This window comes from Moschus berezovskii, chromosome 26 (assembly GCF_049115385.1).
Source record: "Moschus berezovskii isolate FMDL1 chromosome 26, NW_MosBer_1.0, whole genome shotgun sequence".
NCBI classification, from domain to species: domain Eukaryota; kingdom Metazoa; phylum Chordata; class Mammalia; order Artiodactyla; family Moschidae; genus Moschus; species Moschus berezovskii.
The window spans coordinates 42,811,606-42,838,695 of record NC_142485.1 but is presented as its reverse complement, the minus strand read 5'-3'; the positions used below and the strand labels follow the sequence as shown (position 1 = coordinate 42,838,695).

Genomic DNA, 27,090 nt, shown 5'->3' with positions numbered 1-27,090 from the left:
GCTAGGGAAAGCTAATTCATGGGGAAGGGCAGACATGTTTTGGGGCGATAATATATGCATTTCCACTTGCTTTGCTAAAAGTAAACACCAGGGTTGGGTGATTTTGCTAGAAATCATGTTTAAGGAAGTCAGCTATAGGAAGTCGGCCACCTGTCATAGCTGCAGCTTTTCCATAACTAACTTCTGTAAGCTTGCAACTAGAAAATTTTTTGTGTCTCAGTATCCCTTATAATGGGGAAAGAGAATTTCTGTGTAATGGAGCTGTTTTGTTTTAACATCCCAAATATGAATTTAAGTCTGTCTGGCCAGACTGCTATCATGCAGCTTTCTAGGTTATTGTGTAAGTTAGTCTTTAACTTAAAACTCAGAACCCATGAGTGTTCTGATTATAGGACTGTTTTCTACCATGATTTCACTCTCAGGGCAGCAAGCTGCACTGCCAAGGAAATGGTGTTTTGGGAGGAGAGACCTTAGGGGCAGGACAAGAAGACGCTCCTGGTTCTTCACTGAAAGTGTTTTAAATGCCCTCAGAAAGCGTAGGGTGACAGCATTCTTTAGAACATACGGCTTGGCTAACACGAAGCTACCTATGCTTCTTTGCCTTCCTTTCTTTTGGTTGGTTGTGTGGCAATTCTTGTTTTTCACAAGTACCATGCATTATATTCTGTTTTCAGTTGATCCATTTGGATGCTGATAACACACCTTATGTTCAAGGGCAGGCAGAGCTAGTCCTTTTCGAATAGTGAAGACAGCATTCACATGTTCTGTGGGAAAGCCCATGAAGGCCCCTGAGTTCACTGGGGTCCCAGTATTGTTGGATGAGTGGCTCTTTCCCCACATCTTGTCTGATTTGAACACGAGTGCTGCTCACTGTTGTGAGGTAAGGCTCCTGGGGTTAGAAACGCTCCAGCGGCGTCAGACGGAGGATGGGAAGAGCTGATGGGCCCTCATGGAAATCTCGGAATCCGCAGATGCACAAGCTCCCCCATCCATGGGACGTCCACAACCCCACCATTGGATTTTGCTTTCTAAGGAGCTGCCCTTGGCAGGTGACCACCGCCGCGGCTCTGGCAGTATGTCTGGAGCTGGCGGACTAAGCTCTGGGTCCTGACGCTCCTCCTGGTGGCCGGGTACAGCAGGAGCCCTTTGGCTGGCCAGGTGGGGCCAGTCTGGGTAGGGAAGTTATTGCACTTCTGTGCAAATTCTAAGGCTCCACAACCTACCAGGGCCTCGGCTCCCTTCCCGCCATGCCTGCCTCGTCCCCCGGCCCTGCCCATGAAAGCCTGGCCCAGCTCAGGTCTTGCTACCTGCAGGTCTGACCCCCTGGGAGCCTCAGCTTGGGTGTCAGGCTGTGGGCAACCTCATGGGGGGGCCCCGCTGAAGCCAGCGCTCTCTGCAACCCATGCTGGCCCCGTCCATTGCCCCGGCTTTGCTTTCTGGCACTTAGGATCCAGTGTTTCCTGCCACTTTCACACACTGTGCTTCTGAAATATGAGTGCCCAGTACTGCCCAGGACCTCAAAGCCATGATCGCGGTACTTGACAATTTGAGCAGCTCTGTGCCTTTTACCAGGTGCCCTGCCTCCAGGAGTGGACTGAGGCCGACTCCCAGTGTCCCCAAACACTGACCATCACAGCCCTCCACCTCCTGCACCTGCAATAGGCAGGTGATGTGAAGGTGTCTCATCAGCCTGTCAAGCTACCAGTTCAGGTGAGCAGTTCCTACATGTTCGTTAGCCAGTTTTCTCTCCTTAAGTGGCTAAGCCAGCATCTCCTGGGGCCCAGAGTATGACCTGGACGGTATTTCTCTTCTGAACACTTGCTGCAAACTTTGGAGAGTATGAAATGCACTTCTGTTTTACTGCTTAGCATTTGGATACTATTTGTTACTCCAGCTTGGTCTAACCTAATCAATGTGCCTTTTTTTTTTTTTAAAGATACTATCAAATCACTCCCCAAAATAGTGTTTCTGAAATCTGAGTACTTTCTATTGCTCATTAAATTCTCATTACATTCATGAATGGAATGCATCATTATTCCCCGTTTTATACTTGAGAATATTTTTGGTATGTTCCCCAAATCATGAATCTAGCATGTGGCACAGCTGGGATTTAAATCCAAAATCTTCTGATTATAAATACCATTTCTATACCCAAAATAGGACACATTTTAGAGAATATGGGGAAATATGATGTAAAGGCAATAATGAGATCAAGTCATAGAGGACACCCAGAACAAGGACGAGAATACGGAGATGGCTCTGAGTAACACGGACGTGTGTGTGTGTGTTTGTGTGTGCATGAGTATGCACATGCTCACACATATGTCTATAGGAAAATGACAAAATGAGTTACATCATCTGGTGTGTATTGGAGTTGGAAAAGATCAGAGTTGGTAAGACTATTGTAAACTATGATAGTACTCAAAGACTAAGTTCTTTCAAAAAATGTGAAATATTGACCAAATATAAATATTAATTGAATTGGGAGTTCATATCATGATACAAAAATTGTTTAGAACTGAAAAATTAACAGCACTGTTTTTTAAAGCTTTGTGCAGTTGAACTGTCAGAAAGTAAGTAATTATGAATTGCCCCCCGTCTCTCTGAGAATCTGTAAGTGCCCCATGCATGACTCTGATGTGCATGTAGGTGGATCTTCCATGGTCAGCTGTTTCCAGTAAACCAGATTTTCAGTTGTTATAAGTAAATTTAGTGATTGGAAAAGATTATTTCACTCTTGTTCATTGATTTTCTACATTTTATTTTCCCATTTTTATTCTTAAAACATTACAGCAAACCCAGTGAAACATGAACATTCATAGTCTGCTGCCCTCCAATAAGACACACAGGGCTCTAGTTCCTGCATTTTTTGGTCATTTGGTGGCTTTCTAGTTACAGTTGTCACATAAATCAGTTCTAAATTTCACAGTGCCCTTATCTATGTTATGTTGCTATGGGATCTTATAGTAAACATTTTTGGGCTTCCCTTGTGGCTCAGCTGGTAAAGAATCCACCTGTAATGCAGGAGATCCAAACCCAGATCCCCCCTGGAGAAGGGATAGGCCACTCACTCCAGTGTTTATGGGCTTCCCTGGTGGCTTAGACAGTAAAGAGTCTCCTGCAATGCAGGAGACCTGGCTTTGATCCCCGGGTTGGGAAGATCTCCTGAAGGAGGACATGTAGAATCCCCATGGACTGAGGAGCCTGGTGGGCTATAGTTCACGGGGTTGCACAGAGTCGGACATGACTGAGCGACTAAGCACAGCAAGTAAACAATTTTAATGGCTGAATAGTATTTATGCAGTTTTACTGTCAGTTTTGTGACATTTTCTGCTCTCAAACATTTGTTTCATTTATTTTTGCCATTTAGTCATTTACAGATATACACGTGTAGCCCTCCATTATATTGATATCTATCTAATGTAGAGGCATGTCCTTTGTTTTCTTATAGATTTATTTTTTCAGGATTTGGTTTCATTCATAATATTAGCAGGTCAGATATATCAACCGCAGGAAGATTATTGATCCATACTGTCCAACTGCAACACATTCCACCATTGCATCCCCAGAGAGGTGTTAGGTTTACTGTAGCCTCATCAGCTTTGTGAAGCAGGCTGCTGCTTCTTCCTCACTGAACTGGTTTGTGACAGCTCTTCATTGTGTTAACTTGCAGGTATTTTCAGTCACAGTGTTTTTAAAACAATAAGCTTTTCTTCATTTCCCTGGTTATTAGTTAATGCAGATGCATTTCACAAACAGTCTATGACTTTCTTATTTGGCTAGTTGTAATTTTATAGACATTACCAGCTAAATGTTGCTTGGATGTAAATAATGCCTAAAAGCATAAGTATGTATTTGATTAAATTTTTGAAAAATTTCAGTAGGCATCTGGATAAAATTGATACTAAAGTCTAAAGCACAGGTCTTCTTTTTATCTTATTTCAGACTTGCCACTAGAATCTATGACTCAAACACAGCAGTAAGAGAAAGAAAATTCATTTTTCTACCTGTAACTCAAAACAAATATGTAGAAAGCTATGATAATTACTTCTTAAGCTGATATGACAGCTAGAACAACATATGTTTGACTTTTCCATACGTCGTTAAATTGCTCTCTGCATAATAAAACCCACATGCCAACATAGCTAACTGTTCACAAAGGCATACACTATTACATGTGTCACTCTTTGTGAAAACATCTGCTTGAGTCTTTTAAATACACACACACACACACACACGCACACATTTCCCCAGAACAAAAAGAAAAGATGACTTCAGTGTAAATCATTTTCCTACTAAAATCTTATTTAGTATATCCTATCCAATACTTTGGCCACCTCATGCGACGAGTTGACTCACTGGAAAAGACTGTGATGCTGGGAAAGGTTGGGGGCGGGAGGAGAAGGGGACGACGGAGAATGAGATGGCTGGATGGCATCACCGACTCTGTGGACATGAATTTGAGTGTACTCCGGGGGTTGGTGACGGACAGGGAGGCCTGGCGTGCTGTGATTCATGGGGTCGCGGAGAGTCGGACACGACTGAGCGACTGAACTGAACTGAACTGATCCAGTGGGAGAATGCTACTGAACAAGCGCTACCCTACCCATATAGAGATTTCTCTAAATTAGTGTGTACATGTGTTCATAAACTTATTTTTGTCTTTGTCTTTTTGTTTTAAAGCCCCGAATTAACAGCAACAACAGACAGCAGGGAGGGTGGGCTAGAGGGAAGCAGCATGTATCCTGAGGTCCTACAGTGATGCAGGGTTCCTGAATGAGTGAGCATGGATACTCATGGCGGAGTCTTAGAGTCTGATTTCTGTTTAGGGGGTAAACACATGGGATCTTTTATTTATTCTCCAAGGATGAACATGTCTTAAAGCAATTTATTTTTGTTACCATCAAAACCCACACTGTCACCGGGGACTTCCTGACCCACCCCCACGGTGATGAGTCCTAATGTTACTGAAGTTTCCATTGTCTATTTTTCCACTTTCCTTTGCATCCCTGGGTGGCTTGTGGCCAGATTCTGGGCCATGAGATGTAAATGGAAGTTTGTTGAAGGTGGTGGGGCGAGATGGGGAGCTTTGTGAAATTGTTGGCTTTCTTGATACAAAAGCCAGAGATGTGGCTGGTGTCATCTCTTCCTTACCTCAGGCATTTGGATTTCCTTCCTAACATGGCTGTGATGACTGGAACAGTGACAGCCAGTCTTGCATTGTGAGGTCAAGGGCAAGCACGTTGAGTGAAACAACTTTTCCTTAGATGGTGAACAACAGGAGTCAAGAAACATCACAGACATGTGAAATGGCAAACCTTGGAGACTCATGTAAAGCAAGTTCCAGGGATGCCCCAAATAGCTAGGGGCTGTGCTTCTTTAGGACTAACAAGCTGAAAACTGCAAGGGGAGCCATTGAGCCAGTTGAGGTGGAATACTGATGTTAATGGGACATTAGTATCATTCATCCAGGGGTGGCCAGGGACCCTAGGATTCTAGTAAAAAAAAAAGTGGAAGTATCATTCACTCAGTCAGTTTGACTCTTTATGACCCCATGGACTGTCCTGTCCATGGAATTTCCCAGGCAAGAATACTGGAGTGAGTAGTCACTTCCTTCTCCAGGGGATCTTCCTGACCTCAGGATTGAACTTGGGTCTCCTGCATTGCAGGCAGATTGTTTATTGTCTCAACCACCAGGGAAAGCCCTACTAACAGAAGGGCCCCATTAATAGCCACAGCTCCTGGAAAGGCTTCCTAAATAATCTCCCCACCTCTGCCTCTCCCAGAGATATTAGGCATCCTTTCCCATGATGCATCACTCTGAGCAGACAGACAAATGCATGTACCAACCACATAGCAACCGTATTTACCTCAACTGTTTGCTTGTGTATCTGCCTCTCCTAGACTGGACTTTTCTTAGGAGCCTGGACTCTGCTTTTTTTTTTTTTTAATCTTGAGCTCTCCAAAGCTAATCTCAATTTTGATATTTAATAAATACTGCATAAACACTTGTCGAATCAGCAGGTATTATGGCCTCAGGCACTGAGGGCATCTTCCCTAAAGAGTTGTCATGGCAAGCCAGGACAGTTGTCTGGGAGAAGATGTATCAGTGTCCCATGGAGAACAAACCTTGAATATGGAGTATTTCTTTACATGTATAACTGGCCCAATTTTGGCTTCTAGTAACTGTGGTTGACTATCTTTTTTTCTTTCAAATTTCCATTCTAGTGCTGTCTTTAATTTTCCAGAACACACCATGTTGAGAAGAGAAAATATTAGTTTACCTGTACTTTTAATGACTGTGAACTTCCCGGAGCACTGGAACAGAAAGACTGACCATGTGTGGGACATCGCTGGACCCAAGCTCTGTTGTTCTCTGGTGAGTGACTCCCCACGAGGAACTGCTTACTCCTCTGGTTACTGTTCCTCAGCAAAGACAGAAGGGAGCTGCTGGGTTTACAGTCAGTGCCATCGCTCTTCCTGTGTTGGCGATGAAACTGTGCCGGAGGCAGGAGTGGTAGTCTAGCCCCGCGGCTATGTCAGCACAGCCCTGGAGGAGGCACCTTCCAGATCTGATCATTTGTAGCCACAGCCACCGAGTTCCTGAACAGGAGCCGAAGCACAAGTGTGAACGTCCTGAACAGAAGAATTTTGGAAGGGTATGGGGGGCGCCCAGGGTGGAGAGGACAGCCCAGCACCTGGGCCAGGGGTGATGGGGAGCGGGGAGGGGTGGCTGGTTTCAAGAGGCTCCTGGGAGATCCCTCATATCAGGCAAAAGTGCCCCAGGCTTGAGTCATGGCCCTCAAGGCTCCAGCCTGCCCCCAGCCCTGGGAGGAGGTTCCTGGCTCAGGGTGGTGGGGGAATCGAGGCTGACACCCCACAGACTGTCATGGGGAGGGTGTTCCCCAGGCTCTGCCACGGGAAGAAAAGAAGCTGAGCTGGGTTTCAGAAGCAGTACCGTCCAGAGACATGAACCTGCCATTCTGGGCACTTTGCCTTGGTTGAAACCCCCTGTCATCCTGTGACAGCCATTCAGCCAAGAACAGGAGGTAGTCAGATTTCATCTCATGCTCTCAGGAGCCTCTGCCTGGCACCCATGGCTGCATCGCTGTGTGCTGGGCTCCCAGCTGGTGAGAGTGTGAACCTCACAGGCCTTCACTGAAGGGGCCCTGGTGAGCATTCAGAGTGAGCGTGCGCCCACGGCTGGTGTGCACTCAGCCTCCCGACAGCTCCTGTAGGATCCCCCGTGCAGGCAGGCCATGTGCCACACCCCCACCCTCCAGGCAGAGCAGACAGAGTTCCCTGCCCCAGCAATGTTAAAGCAAATGGCAAAGAATAATGTTAAAGCAAGGGAAAACTGGCCTCTAAGGTCAGCATCGCTGAGCTGTGCATACTGGGATAATCTCACTAATGTCTCTGGATTTCTGCCTGGTCATCTATAGAATCAGTGGTAAAACCTACTTTGTTTGATTGTACTGAGTGTCCGTGGGCGTCTGGAGCCGGGTTTCCTGCAAGGTCCTAGTCCTTGGCATTTAAAGACATCCACTGGTCCTAGAAGACCTACACACTGGGCTGGAGGACAAATGTTTCTTACTTGGAAGCTGCAGTGGGGCTTTTCTTGGGTTGTTTTTCATTATGTAATGATTCTCAGGAAAATGACTATATTATCTGGTTAACTGCACGACACCCCACCTGAAACCAAGGACTCGGAAAGTTTTGTGTCCCCCAGCCCAGAAGTGAGCAGGGAGCTGGCTCTGTTGTCACAGGCTCCTGAGGGGATGTTCTCTGAGCCTTCTTCATTCATGACCCTTGGAACGTTCAGTAAAATCTGTATATGTTTTCTTATATGGCGTTTTCAGTGTTGTGAAAGGCTTTCAGAAAGAACTCACACTTTTTTTTTTAATCATAAAAGTATAGGCTTGATTTTGGTTTGGAGGGAACTGAAAGCTCTCACTGATTTTAAGTCAAAAACCATCAAGAAGTCTGTGAGCCTCTGTTTCTCTGTATCGGTGCTTTTCATAGATATGCTCTTTATTAACTGCAATGGGGATGCTGTGTCTTGGGAAAGTATTGACTCTCGTTCTAAATACAGTGAACATCCATCACTAATTTGTTTGTTCTTTCCCTCCTCTTCCAGTGACTTTCAGGCAACTATTAAAGATAAAATAAATTCACACCAAAAAATAGAAATCTAAAATTAAATATTTAATTAGAACTCTGATTTGCTTTAAAGATAGGTGGCATTGCACAGGCTATATTACACTCTCTGTATATTTTTTTTGACAAAAAAAGATAACTGTTCATTTTAACAGGTCACTTTAATATTAATACATGTGTAATAGGATTGGAACTGAACGTCAGCTAGAGATGGTACATTGTACATTATTGGGAAAATTACAGTTTTGTATTGTAAAAACATTTATTTTTTTTAACAATTTACCTACATTAATCAAAAAATTACAGCATATTTAATAATTTTACAAATTCTTCATAAAAAATATATCTCTGTACAAAAAGGTCGTTTGCACCTACTTCATGTCAGCAGCATGTGGCGAGGTGGCGAGACGGGTGGCTGATGGCGATGGTTTCCTGATCATAATGCCAGCGTTCTTTCCCCTTTTTTATAATAGCTTTTTTTTGTGGTTGTTTACAAAATATTTTACAGAAGAAAAAAATTATTGCAGCTAGCCTGAAGAAAGGCAAGATGTGTGGGACAAGCAGCAGTTTGAACAGCTTTGAAGCACAGAACCTGTCTGGGGCTCCCGCCCTCCACAGGCTCTGGCTGTTCCCGGAAACAATCCTGCAGCCGGACCAGAGGGCACACTTGCTGACGGCTTGGACCAAACCTCCAGCACCTCGCGGGAATCTGATCAACACTGCACACACCCTGGGAAGAAACTGGGCAGAATTCTCACACAAGAATTTCATGGGATACTTTTTTTTTTAAAACATCATGCTCCAAACTGGCAACCGAGGACACTCTGACTTTGCACACAAAGGAGAATCACGTCTGATCTGATATGTGATTTCTTGTATGTAGGTATGTCCTGTTGTGTCAGGGCTTTGTAACGTCATTGACCAGCAAGCAGGTCAGGGATGTGGAGAGAGACACTGATTCAGACTCTGAAGTCAGCATTTTGCACCTAGTTTGAATGACTCAAACCGTATATGTACACGCTATTATATTTATCTATATGTATGTATATATATACACCTCATATGTATAGTAACCCTGTTCTCCCCTGCACACAAAGACGCGACAGCTTCCTCCTGTCTTCTCTTTACTTCAGCTCCCTGGGTGTGTGAGGAGCCTGCCTCTGACTGACCTCATCTGGCCTAAGGAGAAGCCATAAGGACTCCAGGCTGCAAAGCCCTCTCGGTCCCATTGCCATGTTGGCCAGGGCGAACCCTGGAGCTCCACGCTGTGGGTGGGAGAGGCTGGGAGAGGCCAGGACCATGGAGCTTGACCACACTCCTGACAGCTGTGCCCTTCAAACAGGCAGCATGACGGTGAGTGCCCCTTGGGTAAGCGCGGCTGAAATGTTCAAACTGAAACTTTTGAAAGAATGAACTATTATCCTGAAATTTGTGTTTTTCCTTTTTCACTTTTCAAGCCCTGCATCGAAGCATGCAACAAACACATACATCAGTCTGAAAGCTATGTGTGAACATGTCCTCAAGAACCAAGTCTCTACCGATGCTGCCAAGGATGGACAAAGGGGACCTTCTCAGTAAGTGGAATGCGTACGTAAAACTCAGATAATAACATACACCTTGCCTTTTCAAAAAAAAAAATTTTTTTTAAATCAAACAGCTATAAGTAAAAATAAACACAATCTCTGAGTTTATTGTGGAAACATCCTCACAGCTGCATCTTCTGCTTCCTGTCTGGGCTTTTACCGCCTGGGGAGTCACATCTACTTTATTTATACTGTGATTCATAATTTACCTGTGAAGAATTTTGAGCTCAAAAAATCACTAAAGTTCTCTTTCCATCTGGGTTTATAAGAATGAAACAGAAGAAATCTATAATAGTAATATCTAAACTGTGTCATCAGGAAAGAAGAGTGGGTGTGACTTTTCCTTGCCTCTAAAGGAACACTTACTATTTTGATCATCCTGAAACTTTTCCACTGCGTCCCAGGAATACACAGTCCTTTAACAGAAAACGAGAGGGATGACAGCGAAAGAGAGAAGTCACAGCAGAGGATGGACAGGAAGACTGAGGTGAGCCCAAACCCACAGGCAGGTCATGAGCGACCTAAAATAAATTACTATTCACATCTGTACAGGGCACATAGAAAGTGCTGCAGACCTCCTGCTATGAAGTAGTGGAATATCGACGATCATGGGATGGGGACAAGACTAAAGAAAGGATGCGGGAAATAAAAGGCCTCTGTTCTTTCTCAATGAATTCAAAACAGCTGTGAAGCTAAAAGAAAGCAGTAATAAAATAAATCTCTTCGATATTATTTTTCCTTTTAAAACCTGTGCCATATCTGGGGATTTTTTTTTTCTTTTTTCTCACACGCTAACTAAACTGCAGCTGGAATGCTTAGCTTGACAGTATGGCAGGATGCTTATATACAATGGATAGTGTGTAGAAACCCCGTGTAAATAGTTTATTTTTTTTTATCAGAATCTTAGTCATTCATAACACACTAGTGCAAAAAATTGTGCATCAAAAATTCTGCGAGAGAACAGCTGACTGGGAAGTTTGCAGATGGCCCTGGGGCGGCCCCGAGGTGAGCTGCGGGGCCCTCGAAGCTTGCCGGTCTCGGGGAGGACGGCGCAAAGCGTCTGCAGGTGTGTGCGGCTGCCGGAAAGGTGTCTTCTTCAGGAGGGCTTTTTTTTTCTTCTTTATCCAGAATATTCATGGGGATTAAAAAAAACAAAACAATGAACCCATACTGCGGTGCTACCACGTGTGGCCCAGAGGCCGTCCGCGCTGAGAGGCAGCTGGGCCACACCAGGCGGGCAGGGCTGCTGGGCAAGGCCGCATCGCCCGCCCTCCTCCGCGCGCCGGGGCGCAGCAGGGCGGCGGCGGGTCCGCTCCCCGGACGAGGGTCTGTCTGTGGCCAGCGTCCCCTGCGTGGCCAGGAGGGGCCGGGCCGGAGGGGAGGGTCTGTGGCACCTGTGGTCCCTGCTGTCCGTCGTCGGAGGTATGGCTATGAGGCGGCCGCCCGCAGGCTACACCACGGTGCACACCGTGTTCAGAGTCGTGTCAAAGCGCACGGCCTTGGCCTCAGTGGGCTTTAAGTTCGTGTCGTACATGGGGTTCTCAAAGGAGGCCTGCCCGTTGCTGTTCTCGTGGCCAGCGTAGCCATTGTACTGGACCTTGGGTCTCGTCCTAGGGGTGGGAGACAAGAAGCGGGACAGGCCATCAGGACCGCAGGGCCAGGGCTTGGGGAGAGATGCAGCGTCTGTAAACCGACGGCGGGGCTACGGTACCTGTGTTTGTAGAGGTAAAATGCAAACCCTGATAAGATGAGAGCGAAGAACGGAACTAGAATGGCAGCCGCCACGGAGCCACTGCTGGTGCCGTGGTGGTGACTGGAGGAGTCCTGGTCGGAGCTCACGGGGTCTGGAAGAGAAAGGGAGCTTTAAGCTGCAGTCAGGGTCCTCTTGTTCACCCAGAGATAGAGCTACAATGGGTTTTATAAACAAAGGCAGACTCTACAAGAAGCAGAAGTGTTCCCATTCCATTGGTAAGCAGCTGACACTTTCTTGAAAGATTTTAACATCCATCTTACGGACTAAGACACAAAAAACTGGTGGTTCCTCACTGACCTTCAACACTGTGACAGTGTCATGTTTCCAGTGTGAGAACAGCAAAGGGGGCTGTGGTTATATTGACTTTTGCTTATGGCTGTAGATACTCACATTTGTGTAAAGTCTAACTGAAGCATCTAGAGGGCTGTATATGTCTATAGATGTGGCTAGCATGTGCTGTTTGCCCCAGCCCAGGACAAGTCACTGAAATTACACAAGGAGTCCAGGTCTCTATAGAAGTAGAATCACATTCATGTCTGACTCTTTGTGACCCCATGGACTGTAGCCCACCAGGCTCCTCTATCCATGGAATTCTACAGACCAGAATATTGGAATGGGCAGCCATTCCCTTCTCCAGGGAAGCTTCCCAAATCAGGAATTGAACCCAGGTCTCTCACACTGCTGGTGGATTCTTTACCATCTGAGCCACCAAGGAGACATGTGAATATCTTGGTGCAATCTACCTTTATTGGCATAGATTCCAAAATTCATTATGAGTTTAGAAATCATCAAAGAATGCACGTCAATGTTATAAAGCAAGTTTTTATAAAATGAGTTCTGTCCATTAGAAGGGAAGGCAAGTATAAACGTCTCAGACACCAGGCAGGCGATACGATCATTAACTTGTGTCTCTCCACAGGGGAGAGTTCTGCACAGCACTGAGGAAGAAGCAAGCACTAAAATTTCAGATCAGGGAACATTTATCAAGGGATTATTGCCAAATAAGTTTATTCTTGAAGAATTTACTAATAAAACACAATTTTGAAATGTATTGGGCTTAATTGCATGGAACTACTCAATGCACATGTGTAGTTAATTATGACTGGGGTCTTTTGAATACAGCAGAACTGTAAAATGAAGCTGACCTAGTTTCAAAGTATATTTCTAGAATTTACGGGATGCTTCCTGTCCCATTTTCTTTTTTTTTTTTACAAAATGCAAATACAAAAGAAGTAATCAAATATTTAAAATAATTAAATAGCCTTTTAAAGAAATTTTCATAAAACCTTAAAAATAATATTGTTATCTCCTTCAGTAGATGGGCTTCCCAAGGTGACACTAGTGGTAAAGAATCCTCCTGCCAGTGTAGGAGATGCAGGTTCGATCCCTGGGTTGGGAAGATTCCCTGGAAGTGGGCATGACAATCCACTCCAGTATTCTTGCCTGGAGAATCCCATGGACAGAGGAGCCTGGTGGGCTACAATCCATGGGGTTGCAAAGAGTTGGACATGACTGAGCGGCCGAACATGCACACATACCTTCAGCAGATGCAGGATTATGCTACTCCCTACCACCTCCAGTTCTTATGTAGACATATTTTATCCTGGATGTTGGCACCTTGTAAATCAACCATACCTTTTTGCGATCCTAATTTTTCATTTTCAGGTGCCTTCACCAGCTGCCATGCATGGGGGATGTCAGATACTTGTTCTAAATCTCAGCACCCAGGAGATGGGCTTGTAAGCAGAGCCAGGAGGGTGCTCCCTCCCTGGGCACAGGGTTAGCATGAGTGATGCAGAGACTCGGGGCTGTGGTGGGGCTAGAACCCTGGGGACAGCATCAAGAGCTTCCTGGGACGGGGGGTGGTTCCAGGTGCAGCGAGGCAGGCCTGTCCAGTCTGGGGGGCGGGTGCAGAAGTAACCCCAGCCCCTAGGAGTGGTGCTGTCCAGCCGGGAGAGTCCAGTGCTGCTCAAAGGGCCCAGTTTCAGAGATTTATTGTGAGAATGAAATGTCAGGACATCTCAGCTACTTAGAACCTTAGCTGCATAGTTTCCCCAGCACCCACATTTATTAGAAAATTGGTTGCATGATGCCCGGGTAGTTGTCTGGCCAGCTTTCCTCTTAAATCCCCAGTTCCTGCAGTAGAACCTGGAACATAACAGTTGCTCAGTACATGTTTGAGAAATGAAAAAATGGTGCTGTCTTTGTAGTGGTTCAGTATCTGCTGGTTTCCATTAAGTTACCGTGGCTCATTCTGCAGCTGTTTACAATTCTGGGCATCTCTGCTTATCCTGATAAATTTGTAGTCTGCTTAAATTAACCAAAGCCACTTTCTGTTATCTTCAAGCAAGACTATATATTTTTGGCCATAATAGATCTCAGACTTCCAATTAATAAAATCCTGGATAATGGACCTGCCACAGGAGACCTCACATCATGACACAGGGCAGCATGAAAGGTCTTTTTGAATTAAACTCCTGACTTGACTCTGAAATTATTATGCTGTCTGGAGCTTCTAGTTAATTTCAGTTATTTACCCGTGTTTTAATAATTTAAAGGGTAATACATGCACATGATATTAATTAAAGTGGCATAGCAGATATATAAACAAATATGAAGATGATGGACATAAAGGGTCATGCCTTGCCTTTTGCACTAGTTTTCCTCTTGATGATTAACAAGGTCTTCGGTTTTGCTTTTGTTTGTGCTTTAGCGTCCTTCACATAATGTACTAGTATAGTGTGTGTGTGTGTGTGTGTGTGTGTGTGTGTGTATTTGTCTGCGCAGGGGCTTAGTTGTGGCATGCAGGATCTAATTCCCTGATGAGGAATGGAACCAGGGCCCCCAGCATTGTGTGTGCAGTGTCTTATGCTCTGGGCCACCAAGAAAGCCCCCAGTGTACGTGACTGTTTCTCTGTTCTTACTTTCCTAAAATACGGAGATACTATTTACATTTTTTAAAATTTGCCTTTTTAAACTTAACCATATATTTGTGAAGTTCTTCCATCTGCACATGTGAATATAACTGTTTTCAGGTGTGCATATTCTATTAATTGGCTAAAACAGAATTTATTTAGCCAGTTTGCTGCTGAAGAACATTTGGTTCATTTTAGTCTTTCTCTGTGATGCCACCATGAAACCCCCTTTCTACAGCAATGCATCAGCAGGAAGTTGAATATACAGGATAAATTCTAAGAAACAGAAGCACTGCCCAAGAGAACATGTACCTTGTAGCACTGCTCAGTTCAGTTCAGTTGCTCAGTTGTGTCTGACTCTTTGTGACTCCATGAATCGCAGCATGCCAGGCCTCCCTGTCCATCACCAACTCCTGGAGTTCACCCAAACTCGTGTGCATCGAGTCAGTGATGCCATTCAGCCATCTCATTCTCCATCGTCCCCTTCTCCTCCTGCCCCCAATCCCTCCCAGCATCAGAGTCTTTTCCAGTGAGTCAACTCTTCGCATGAGGTGGCCAAAGTACTGAAGTTTCAGCTTCAGCATCAGTCCTTCCAGTGAACACCCAGGACTGATCTCCTCTAGGATGGACTGGTTGGATCTCCTTGTAGTCCAAGGGACTTGCAAGAGTCTTCTCCAACACCACAGTTCTCAGTCTTACCTAATTGCTCTCTGAAGTGGCGTCCTGATTTCCTCCCAACCCATCTCAGGAGAGACCTGGACACTGTGTCCCATCTCCCCCTGCCCACACCCCCCACCTCCGTCCTTTCCTCTCGCTGGCCGCCTTCCTGCACATTATTACCACTGCTGCTGCCCTCAGAAATCAGATACAGTGTGCAGCTATTTTCTCACTTGTGCTTCTTAAGAATGAAAGCAAGTGTCTTTTCATGTTATAGGTTGGAGCACTATTGAAAGAAATGCACATACTATAGGATTCACCCTTTTAATGCAAGGGTGCAAAAATTCACCCTTTTAATTCAAGGGTTTTCTTTTTTACTATTAAAAATGTGGGCGTTGATGCTGCAGTGATCACCACACATATGTGAGAACGCTGCTTTTGCCCCTAAAATTGAACAGGGCCCCTCAGCAGCCACTCCTCCTTACGCCAGGCTCCAGTTTTAGACAATCACTGCTCTACTCTCTGTCTGTATAGATTTGGCTACTCTGGATACTGCATGTAAGATCTCAGCATGTGTTTTTTGGTGAGTGGCTTCTCGTATTTAGCATGACGTTTTCAAGATAATATCCACTGTATGCATGCGTCACATGCTGTTGATCTGTTCACTGCTAATGGACACTTGGGTTGTTTCCACATTTGGACAATTGGGAATAACGCTGGTATAAACATTCATATATAGATTTATGTGTGAACATGTATTTCCTAGTTCTCTTATCATATGTGTTGGAGTGGAAATGTTGAACCTTGTGGTAGCCTCATGTTTCAACTACCTGATGAATGACTGCCAGGCAGTTTTCCACAGCAACTGCGCCATCATCACTTTTGCATCAGCATGGTACAAGCCTCCTAATTCCTGCACATCTTTGCCTCCACTTGTTTCCTGTCATTATGGTCTGAGCCACCCAAGTGGGTATGAGGTGGTTTTGATTTGTGTTTCCCTAATGATTGATGCTGTTGAGCATCTTTTCATTTGCTTGTTGGTCATTTTTATCTCTTTGGAGAAATGTGTATTCAAATTAGTTGACAGTGTTTTAATTAGGTTGTTTCCCTGCTAAACGTGTACGTGAGGAGACCTTACAGATAGCTGAGAAAAGAAGAGAAGCTAAAACAAAGGAGAAAAGGAAAGATATACCTTTTTGAATAAAGAGTTCCGAAGAATAGTGTGGAGAGATGAGAAAGCCTTCCTAAGTGAACAATGCAAAGAAATAGAGGAAAACAATAGAATGGGAAAGACTTGAGATCTCTTCAAGAAAATTAGAGATACCAAGGGAACACTTCATGCAAAGATGGGCTCAATAAAGGGCAAAAATGGTATGGACCTAACAGAAGCAGAAGATATTAAGAAGAGGTGGCAAGAATACACAGAAGAACTATACAAAAAAGATCTCTGTAACCCAGATAATCACAATGATATGATCACTCACCTGGAGCCAGACATCCTAGAATGAGAAATCAAGTCAGCCTTAGGGAATATCACTATGAACAAAGCTAGTGGAGGTCATGGAATTCCAGTTGAGCTATTTCAGATCCTAAAAGATGATGCTGTGCAAGTGCTACACGCGATATGCTAGCAAATTTGGAAAACTCAGCAGTGGCCACAGGACTGGAAAAGGTCAGTTTTCATTCCAATCCCAAAGAAAGGCAATGTCAAAGAATGCTCAAACTACCGCACAATTGCACTTATCTCACACGCTAGCCAAGTAATGCTCAAAATTCTCCAAGACACACTTCAATAGTATGTGAACCGTGAACTTCCAGTTATTGAAGCTGGATTTAGAAAAGGCAGAGGAACCAGAGATCAAATTGCCAACATCTGGATCATCAAAAAAACAAGAGAGTTCCAGAAAAACATCTACTTCTGTTTTATTGACTAAGCCAAAGCCTTTGACTGTGTGGATCACAACAAACTGTAGAAAATGAATACCAGACCACCTGAACTATCTCCTAAGAAACCTGTGTGCAGGTCAAGAAGCAACAGTTAGAACTGGACATGGAACAACAGACTGGTGCCAAATAGGAAAAGGAGTACGTCAAGGCTATATTTTGTCACCCTGCTTATTTAATTTATATGCAGAGTGAAAGTGAAGTGAAAGTCACTCAGTCGTGTCTGACTCTTTGTGACCCCAGGGACTATACACTCCGTGGAATTCTCCAGGCTAGGATACCGGAGTGGGTAGCCTTTCCCTTCTCCAGGGGATCTTCCCAACCTAGGAATCGAACCCAGGTCTCCTGCATTGTGGGCAGCTTTTTTACCAGCTGAGCCACAAGCCCTAGTACATCATGCAAAATGCCAAGCTGGATGAAGCACAAGCTGGAATCAAGATTGCTGGGAGAAACATCAATAACCTCAGATACACAGAGGACACCACCCTTATGGCATAAACTGAAGAACTAAAGAGCCTCTTGATGAAAGTAAAAGAGGAGAGTGAAAAAGTTGGCTTAAAACCTAACATTCAGAAAACTAAGATCATGACATCCGGTCCCATCATGGCAAGTAGATGGGAAAACAATGGAAACAGTGAAAGACTTTATTTTTGGGGGGCTCCAAAATCATTGCGGATGGTGACTGCAGCCACGAGATTCAGAGACGTTTGCTCCTTGGAAGAAAAGCTATGACCAACCTAGACAGCATATTATAAAGCAGAGACATTACTTCACCAACAAAGGTCCATCTAGTCAAAGCTATGGTTTTTCCAGTAGTCATGTATGGATGTGAGAGTTGGACTATAAAGAAAGCTGAGCACTGAAGAATTGATGCTTTTGAACTGTGGTGTTGGAGAAGACTCTTGAGAGTCCCTTGGACTGCAAGGAGATCCAACCAGTCCATCCTAAAGGAAATCAGTCCTGAATATTCATTGGAAGGACTGATGCTGAAACGGAAACTCCAATACTTTGGTCACCTGATGTAAAAAACTAACTTGTTAGAAAAGACCCTGATGCTGGGAAAGATTGATGGCTGGAGGAGAAGGGGATGACAGACGGTGAGAAAGTTGGATGGCATCACCAACTCAATGGACATGAATTTGAGTAAACTCTGGAAGCTGGTGATGGATGGGGAAGCCTGGCGTGCTGCAGTCCATGGGGTCTCAAAGTCAGACACAACTAAGTGACCAAACTGAACTGAAATGTGTACTATTTAGCCATAGGGTTTGTATATTCTGGATACAAGTTCTGAGTAGATACATGGCTTGTTCTCTCTCCCATTCTGATTGGGGGATGTATAAGGGGGGCTTAGATTTTCTCAATATTTATTTTCATTTGGTTGACTGTTCCGCATCTTAGTTGCTGCATGCAGTATCTAGTTCCCTGACCAGGGATCAAACCTGGGCCCCTATTGGAGAATGGAGTCTTAGTCACTGGACCACTAGGGAGGTCCTGGGGGCTTCAATTTTAATGGGGAAACCGATTTATTTTTGTTTCTTACACAATTTTTGCATTAGAGATGCCTTTCAAACTAACTTGCTTTAGTATCCATTTAAAGATAATCACTTTTTTTTCAATTTATCTACTGACTGGAGACAATTAAGAGGTTGTTTATTTTTATCCATAAAAATAGAGTGTAGCCATAACTCTGAAATGAACGGCTGTTGTTGAAACATTACTTACACATAGACTTTTCCTCATTAGTTGAATGGGAGACTTGCTTGTGATTCAAATTAATTTGTGAGCCAGATTGTTTTTCTTGACAATAAGCTCATCATCACATGAGAAGATCACTTGTTAAAGCAAGCTGTTCTTTTGTTAGGTTAAAAAGAAATGGGGTAGTGCAAAAAAATTCTCAACAGCAAAGTGATGATTCTGGTCAGGCTGACTAGATCAGTAACTCTGCCATCCACAGATTATTGTGCACGGCTCACTGGGGTGTCCTTAGACGGAATTACTAGAGCATGTGCCTCAGAGAAAGGAGGGCAGATAACCACAGGGTTTGGCTCAGAGCAAGAGATAACTTCACCATCATTAGTGCTGGCCTATTTTCATTATCTCAAAATAATGTGACCCCATTGAAAGCATCATCTCAGCCATGGCTGACGTTGTAATTTAAAGCTCTTCTATGTAAAAGTTCTTAATTTGGAAAGGTGGGTTTAGAGTATTTTATGATTAATTATCCTTTTGGTCAAGTTTTTTTTTTTTCAAGCATGATATTATACAGTTTGATACATATTTCCTTTGGAATCCCTCAGGATATTGATAAAGGATTTATGAAATGAGTACATCAGTGACAACCATCACCAAATGCTGCCCTCACGTTCCTCTGAAAGGCTGCTTGGTGTCAAATCCTACACAGCGGTACTCCTCTGTGTTCAGTTAATACGTTAGGAGCATTCTGTGAGTAAAGCAGAAAGTAGCTGGTAGTATTCAGGAGAAACGTGGTGCTCATCATCTGATCCCCATGAGAGATGCCTCCTCTCATCTGTGTTAGCAGCAGCACGAGTAAGGACATGTGTGAGAGGAGCTTCAGCACCAAGCAGACCCCCATATTGACTCTCAGTCTTCCCAGCAACAGGGAGCTGACTCCTGTCTACTGAGATTTCAGATGAAGAAATAGGCTCGAGAGTGTTGTAATTCCTCCTGGATCACAAAACTAGCAAGTGGATGAGGTAAGCTTCACAACTAGTGGTTTTTTTCATACATTTTTCTTGTCTGATTACTAAGATATACATCAAGTACTTGAGAAAGACATAAAGAAGGCAGGCAGGTCTGTGTGTCTAGAGCAAACTTCTTTCTCATATAGAAGTCATTAACACCTTCTTTCTCATATATAAGTCATTAACACCTTTCAATATCAATATGTAATCTTTGTTCTTTAATGACATATATTGAATGAAACACTTATATTTAATATAACACATTGCATGAGATTGATGTAAGAAGCAATTCATTTATGATATATGTGTGAGATATTCAGGTTATTTCTAATTTCAACTATTAAGAATAGTCCTGCTGTACACATACCTGAATCAAAACATCATGGTCACACTTGTCTGATTAAAAATCTTAGAGATAGAATTTTTTATAAAAGATTATTATCAAATTATACACATCTACTCACACACTCACCAAAAATGAACACCCAAGTGCCTTTTTCTAGTCCACACCAAATCTGACATTCTCATAGCTGAACATGATCTTTGTTACCATAATACATATTTTTCAAGTTAATATCTTTTCATAGTTTATTGGCCATTTTTAATTACTTTCTTAATGATATTCTTAGGGTAATATAGTTTGTTTATTCTTTGAATTTCTAGTTTACTTTCTTCCCATAATTCAAAGTATTTCTTTGTATAATAAAGATATTCTGTGTCTGGCATATTTTTTGTATTTATGCCAGCTGATATTTTCTGTTTTGCTTGCCGATGAAGAAGATTTTTTCACCTATTTGTAAAATACCTGTCTTTCCTGTTATTTTTGTTTCTGTTTCTTTCCAGTCATATTTTCTATTGAGTTCAGCTCAGTCACCTGCAGACCAATCTGATATTTGATTTGAAAAATCACGTAAGTGGAGCATACCTTGCCTTTCCAGCTTGAATTTCCCAAAGTCTTTTCCGTGTATGTCACCTTGAAAAGTAAAACCTCCTCTTTCAAGTCCGGATGATACCTGATACACGTGAAAAGGAAGAAAACAAAAGAATTAACCATAACCTCTTCTTTTATCATAATATAAATATTATTTCTCCTATTTAGAAATTAATGGTTAATTATTTTAAACATTTGTCATCCCTTTGAGATTCCCATTTATACAAATTGAGAAATGCAGATATGAACTTTCAACTAATAAACTGTCTTATTTTGATCTCCAAAACAGTAGTAAAATTTACACCTTATTTATATGTTTAGTATCCTTTGTAAGGGGGATACACATATGAATTACCTCAGAGCTTGCATTATGTAAATCTCACTGTGTCACAGCTACTGTCTCCTGTGTATCATGTGAGGCCCTTTACACTCAAGTTTGATGATGAATTAGTGCAGAAGCAATGGATTAACTTGCAAAAGAGACCATGAAGGGGCATTGGGAATCTCTCTCAGCGCGTGCAGGGTAGTTACTGTGGCTTTGGGGAAAGTCTGGCTCCACTGTTACAGTGGGCTGTGGTCTGCATCTAAGCTCTTGTGTGTCTGACAGGAACAGCCTGTCGCTCCAGGCCAGTTTCTTTCTGGTCTCAGAGACTACTTTCTTCCATCAGAGGATGAAGGGGAGACACTGCTGCAAGGCCAGGGTGAGGGCCCTGAGTTTTCACGGTGCAGACAGGACCCAGGTCATCTTGGGAGGAATCCCTGTTGGTGTCCTCCACCTCTGCGCAGACATGACGATTAGAAAACCCTACAGGAAGTACTCACATAGCCATCCAGTCCCCAGTTGTCATTCTCAAAGTTGCTGATGAAAATATCCACTGGTCCTTTTATCTGAAAAGCTTTCAGAAGTAAGTGGGCCTCCTCCTTCTTGTAAACACCTAGGAAAGGATCGTGGGTTATTCTTACATCGCAGAAAAGCTTGTGGTCAGGAAGGTAGGCACTCGGCCCATTTATGTGGAATATGATATAGAGAGGATAGTGTTTTCAATAACAGCAATTAGTATTTTTATTTTTAAAGTTTAGCTGCAGTCCTCCTTCTTTCCTAAAAATCACCTGTTATTGAAGTCATTGTCTGTCTCAAGTAAGTATTGTCTACTTCACGCAATTCAACATCTTTATCCCACAGGAGGAAAAAAAGTAATATACATTTTTTAGATTCATCATTTTTATTCTGTTTGTACTCACTTCTGAGGACAGGGGTATGTATTATAGAAAAGAATAAGATACAAGACCTAGGGGATTAAACTACTGTGTATGAAATGAACAAGCTAGAAGGATATAGTGTATAGTACAGATATTTTACAATAACTTTAAATGGAGAATAATTTATAAAAATATTGAATCACTAAAAAATGATGTCTTGATAAAAACAGCTATGCTGAATGGACACGTGGAGAGTTTGTACAAAATTCTTACAAAATTTCAGTGTGGGAAAATGTAAATATTTCTAAATCAATTAAAAAAAAAGAGAGACCATAAAAATAGCCACCAATATAGCTACTTATATAGATGAACTGTGCTTATTGAAATGAATGGCTTGGTGGACAAAGGTCCTCTGAATGACTGCTGAATGGTTTTGTCCAGGGGGTCCAGGTGTGTATTGGGGGTATGGGGGGATGTGCCTGCAGCTATGGCTAGTTCCCTACCCAGAGGAGAAACCAAATGAATAAGTAAACAAAGAAATGAACAGATATTAAATAATAATAATAATGCACCCAGACACCTTCTGTGCAGAGAGACAGGTTCAAGGGAAGGTCACACTGTTTCAGGAACTCCAGCAGTTAATTCCCACTTTCTCTCATTAGAGAAACAGACCTCTAAAAACATTGCAGGAAGACTGTCCACTGGCCAGTCACACAAGAGGAATGGAACCCATGGACAAGAAAAACCCGTGGATGGAGAGGACCACCTAACAAGTTGACTCTGGGCTGCTGTCCATCGCCACTATCAACATCTCTGTGTTCTTGGCATACGGTTTAACCTCTAAAGCTCTGAACCACACTTTCACAAACTCTTAGTAGAGATAAGATATATGTATTCAGAAGATTTTTTTGGTGATTAAATTACAGCACCCCACAGGACACCAGGTCCTGGCTGGCTTTCCAGGAGCATGACTTGTCCTTCCTCCTGTATGCTTCTTCGCAATCAGACTGTACTGGGCAGGTGGACTTCTGTCTAATCACTGGGACCCAGTCTGAACAACTCTTGATGTAAACTTTTCTCCAGATTCAAACCTAACTGCATCAAAGTCACGCTGGAGAACATTTCCTTTGGGAAAAAAGTCCAAACTCCATGAAGAAAAATATTATCCAAAGAACCTGGGTGAGCCTAAGAAATCTGAATATTTTACAAAGTCTCAGTTATTCTGATCCAGGACTAGATTTGAGCTCCCAGTCCATCTCATTTATATATTCACAGGGTCAAGGTGCAAAGCAATTTTGGGGACCCTAGATCATGAATTCATAAATAAGTACCTGTTAAAAATCTGTAAGTATGGATTATTTTTCTTTTCCTAAATCCAGAGTATGTGCACTGTTTTTAGATGTTTTCCCAGGGCTTCCCTGGTGGCTCAGGTGGTAAAGAATCTGCCTGAAATGCAGACCTCGGTTTGATCCCTGGGTTGGGAAGATCCCCTGGAGGAGGGCATGGCAACCCACTCCAGTATTCTTGCCTGAAGAATCCCCATGGACAGAGGAGTCTGACGGGCCAAGGTCCATGGGGTCACAGCGTCGGACACAACTGAGTGACTAAGCACAGCACAGCAACAGCTGGGGAAGCAGGGAAGTGTGACATGAGGGATGGGAGGAGTCGGGAGCGGCGCTCATACTTTGTGGAGGTGAACCATGTGTGTATCTAGTCATCAGTGATGTGTGGGTGCCCCTCGGGGCCCATTATGTTCAGAACCCGGCCTGGGACTTGTGGATAACTCAGTCTGAACCCTTTTGAAGTTGGTCTATAAAAAGGGATACACTGGTATAAGTGAGATAATTTGAAAAAAAAAAAAAAAGGCAGTAGATTCAGTCTCAAGGTGATTCTGTGTCCTGTGGATTGATGCTCTCAACCCACATGGGCTGGAGAGACTAATCACTGAGATCCTGACTGCAGAGCTCAAATCCTACTCCTGCCCTGTCACTTAGGAAGGCCGCTTAGTCTTTCTGGGTATCTCTTTTTTTTTTAACCAGTAAAAATAAAAAAAGGAAGTGCTTAATAATCATACTTAAATGACAAGATTGATGCAAGAAGGAAATGAACAATATATATATAAAGCATTTAAAAGTGTCTCTTGCTTAAAAATGAACCAGAGTTGGTTCTTTTCTTTTTAATTGTTTTTTTAAACTGAGACATATCAATAAAAGCTCACCAGGAGCAAACAAGTTTTAAAGAAAGACAGCAAGGGGATATCAAAACTGTGAATTTTGACGGTGTGGACTATCTGGGCATAAATCTTATATCTCTGATGTAACATGATCTGTGTGTAATCTAGAGCAAATTAATTTGCTTTTCTGTACTGGTTTTGTAACCTTTAAAATGAGGAAACAACCATCCTGCCCCAGTCACTGAGATGACCTAGTGAGAGGCAGCAGGTGCAGAGCCCAAGTGGAATCAACCAGCACTTGGCCCATGTTGGTGCCCCCTTTGCCAGAAGACTGATGGAGGGTCTGGTGAGGGAGCCCCCTGGGTGCCTACCTGTCAACTTCAGCTCCCCCTGGGAGGCTTCCGTGAACGTCGCATTCACTTTGCTGCTAGTTGCGTTGAACCAGTCGACAGTTAGGGTCGCAGGCTGTCTTTTCCCTAAATATTCGTAATATCCTTTCCACACAGAATGGATGAAAAACACATCTGAAGGAACTGTGGGGGGAGAAACAGACGAATGTTAGCACACACAGAACAATTTCACTTAGACGTTCTAATACACAGAAGGCATAGCATTGCTCATTAAGACCGCACGACGGTGACGAGGGTGATGACAAAGAAGACCTGCCTCCATGTCCCCTCACAGCAGGTTTGTAAGAGTCAGGTGAGCTGGGCCGGGAGCAGGCAGGCTACTGTGACATGCAGACAGTCATCTGTCACTGGGGTGGATGCCAGCGCACCTGTGTTACCAGGTCCGCCAGGGCCAGCATGTGTAGTGAGCTGGGACTGTGGACACTAGGTAAGGTCTCATCAGTCAGGCTGACCTGGAAATCACTACTGCTGTGTCACTGACTATCCAAGTCCACTTGCTGTGCGGAGACGTAGGAGGCTCAGAGGAACTGACATCTGCCAGGGCCCTTCTACCCTCAGAAAGCCTGTATTTCACAGCACCACTGTGACTGCACAGACCCAGCTTACGGAAACAAAGATGCTTATTTCCCAAGATCTTTATTTTGTAAGTAAAGCCAATCTCTCATCTAGCTCTTCTGCTCTACTCTAATCCCGCTGATGAGAAATAGTCCAGAACTGGTAAGAAAGCTAGACTAAATGATGTCAGAAACCAAAGGCAAACTGTTGTCTTAAAATATTACAATTCATCTGGGACAGGAATTCTTATAAAGATTATTGAGCTATTCTCTCTTTTCACTGGTTACAAACAAAACTTTTCACATTTCTGCTAATAAATAAGTATAAAATCCTGCTATTTTTACAATATTGCTGTAACATTTTACAGGGGAATTGATGTAAATATGCATCAGTGAATCCACTAAATTTATCTCTGCTCTGTCTCATGATAATGTGTAAATTGTTTAGTTGGACAACATCCACTGTGAATGGGACTGGTCAGAAGGTACTTTTGGACTTCCTAGGTATAAAGAAAGATGCTCGTCTCCCTAAGTGTGTTTTCAGCAAATGCACTTATAGCCACAGTGTGAAGAGGACAAAGCACAGAGTCCCTGGTTGTGCTTTTCTTTTCGGTTCTGCTGGACGTTTGTCTGTTTTCCCAGCCTGACTGACACTGTAAGACATCTCCCAACAACAGAAGAATGTCAGCGCTTGCTAGGGCTTTGATGGACCCAACTTCCTATTAGTAATAATTTTAAAACTCAAGTTTGAAGCAGAGACTTGCCACAGGTCTCTGACACAGCTGCTGATTGATCAGGACAGTGAGCAGGCCCATCGTCAGCAGTATCTCTGAAGCCCACTTTTCATCAGCAAGCCCGAGATGCCTCGTCTTCCTTTTCTAAAATAAATAGCCTTTTAAACAGTATCCAGATTGCTTTCCCTAATTGGAAGGGACACACCCAGTGGAAGCTGTGAATGTGCTGAGGTCCTCTCGTTGGCGGGTCAGGTGGGCCAGCCAGGCTGGGCAGCAGGAGAAGCAGCAGGTCGGCAGGGCAGCTCGACTGTGCTCAGCTGCGACCACTGGGGACATGGAGGATCCTTTGGGTCCTTGTCCTCTGACCTGTTGCTGGTGGTCTGCAGTGTAATGTAACCACCACAGTGGAGGTGCTAGACTGTGTGCCTATACAAAGAAGCCCGTTTCATCAGCGCTTCCCTTCAGAGAGGATAGGGCACATTGAGTTAGAGTCTGCAGCGCTATAGCTGATTCATACTGATGTTTGGTAGAAACCAATGCAATATTGTAAAGCAATTATCTTTCAATTAAAAATAAATAAATTTTAAAAAGAGCCTGCAGACATTTCACTGCCCACAACAAAACCAGTAAACAAAGCAGAACAAACACCACCACCACCACCCACTGTGTTTTCTTCCATTGAAGTAAGTGTTTCCTGGATAGAGCACTGATTTCTGTGTTTGATTTTCAAATAACATTTACGTAGACTAGTCCAGAAAAAAATTTTAAGTTAGGTCTCATACTTCATGGTATACAATACGTGAATTCCTTTAACTATGTTGGAACTTTTTGCCTCATCTAAGAATTAAATGCAAAACCCAGCAACTGTGACTGAACTTACAGCATTTCACATACTCTCTCCACATTTGATCCTGGAACAGAGTTTATGGCTAAGAAACCAGTGTGAAAACCTGAATACAGAAAACACCAGAAAATGCAACTTATCTAAGTGTTTTCTGTTGTAATTTTTGGTTTGACTTACATTATAATTTGGGGACACACTATATTGTTTGAATATTCTCTAAATTTATAACAGGTACAACAGGCCAGGTGATTTGGAGTAACGAACATCTTCATTAGGAAGTAAACCTGCACCTTTCCCGTTTGCTGCCGCATGCATTAAGCAAGGTCTCACACACGACAGAAAGCGAGAGTTAATGTGTTGGAGACAGAGGATGTCTGATGATGGAGATACCTGGGGAAGGACGGACCCCAGTCTGAACTACTGGAATGCACAGCTCACGCTGTGGTGATGTGTTGTTTACTGTAGCGTCCTCGTGTGGAGGAAAGACGCACGACCCTCTTTATAAGGCTCTCTGTTATACCTCATTCCGGCTC

At 43.4% G+C, this 27,090-nt stretch overlaps 1 protein-coding gene across 1 annotated transcript in view; it reads right to left on the bottom strand.

The window, feature by feature from the left end:
- Nucleotides 1–11,143: 11,143 nt before the first annotated feature.
- Nucleotides 11,144–27,090, bottom strand: part of CSMD1 (CUB and Sushi multiple domains 1) — a 1,848,896-nt gene continuing 1,832,949 nt past the window's right edge. Inside the window, exons 67-71 of the mRNA XM_088832674.1 lie at nt 24,387–24,548; nt 21,465–21,577; nt 20,637–20,724; nt 11,452–11,584; nt 11,144–11,350 (exon numbers count right to left, since the gene is read on the bottom strand). Of these exons, the coding sequence (XP_088688800.1) occupies nt 11,191–11,350; nt 11,452–11,584; nt 20,637–20,724; nt 21,465–21,577; nt 24,387–24,548 (656 nt within the window). The 3' untranslated portion in view covers nt 11,144–11,190. The remainder of the gene's footprint in view (nt 11,351–11,451; nt 11,585–20,636; nt 20,725–21,464; nt 21,578–24,386; nt 24,549–27,090) is intronic.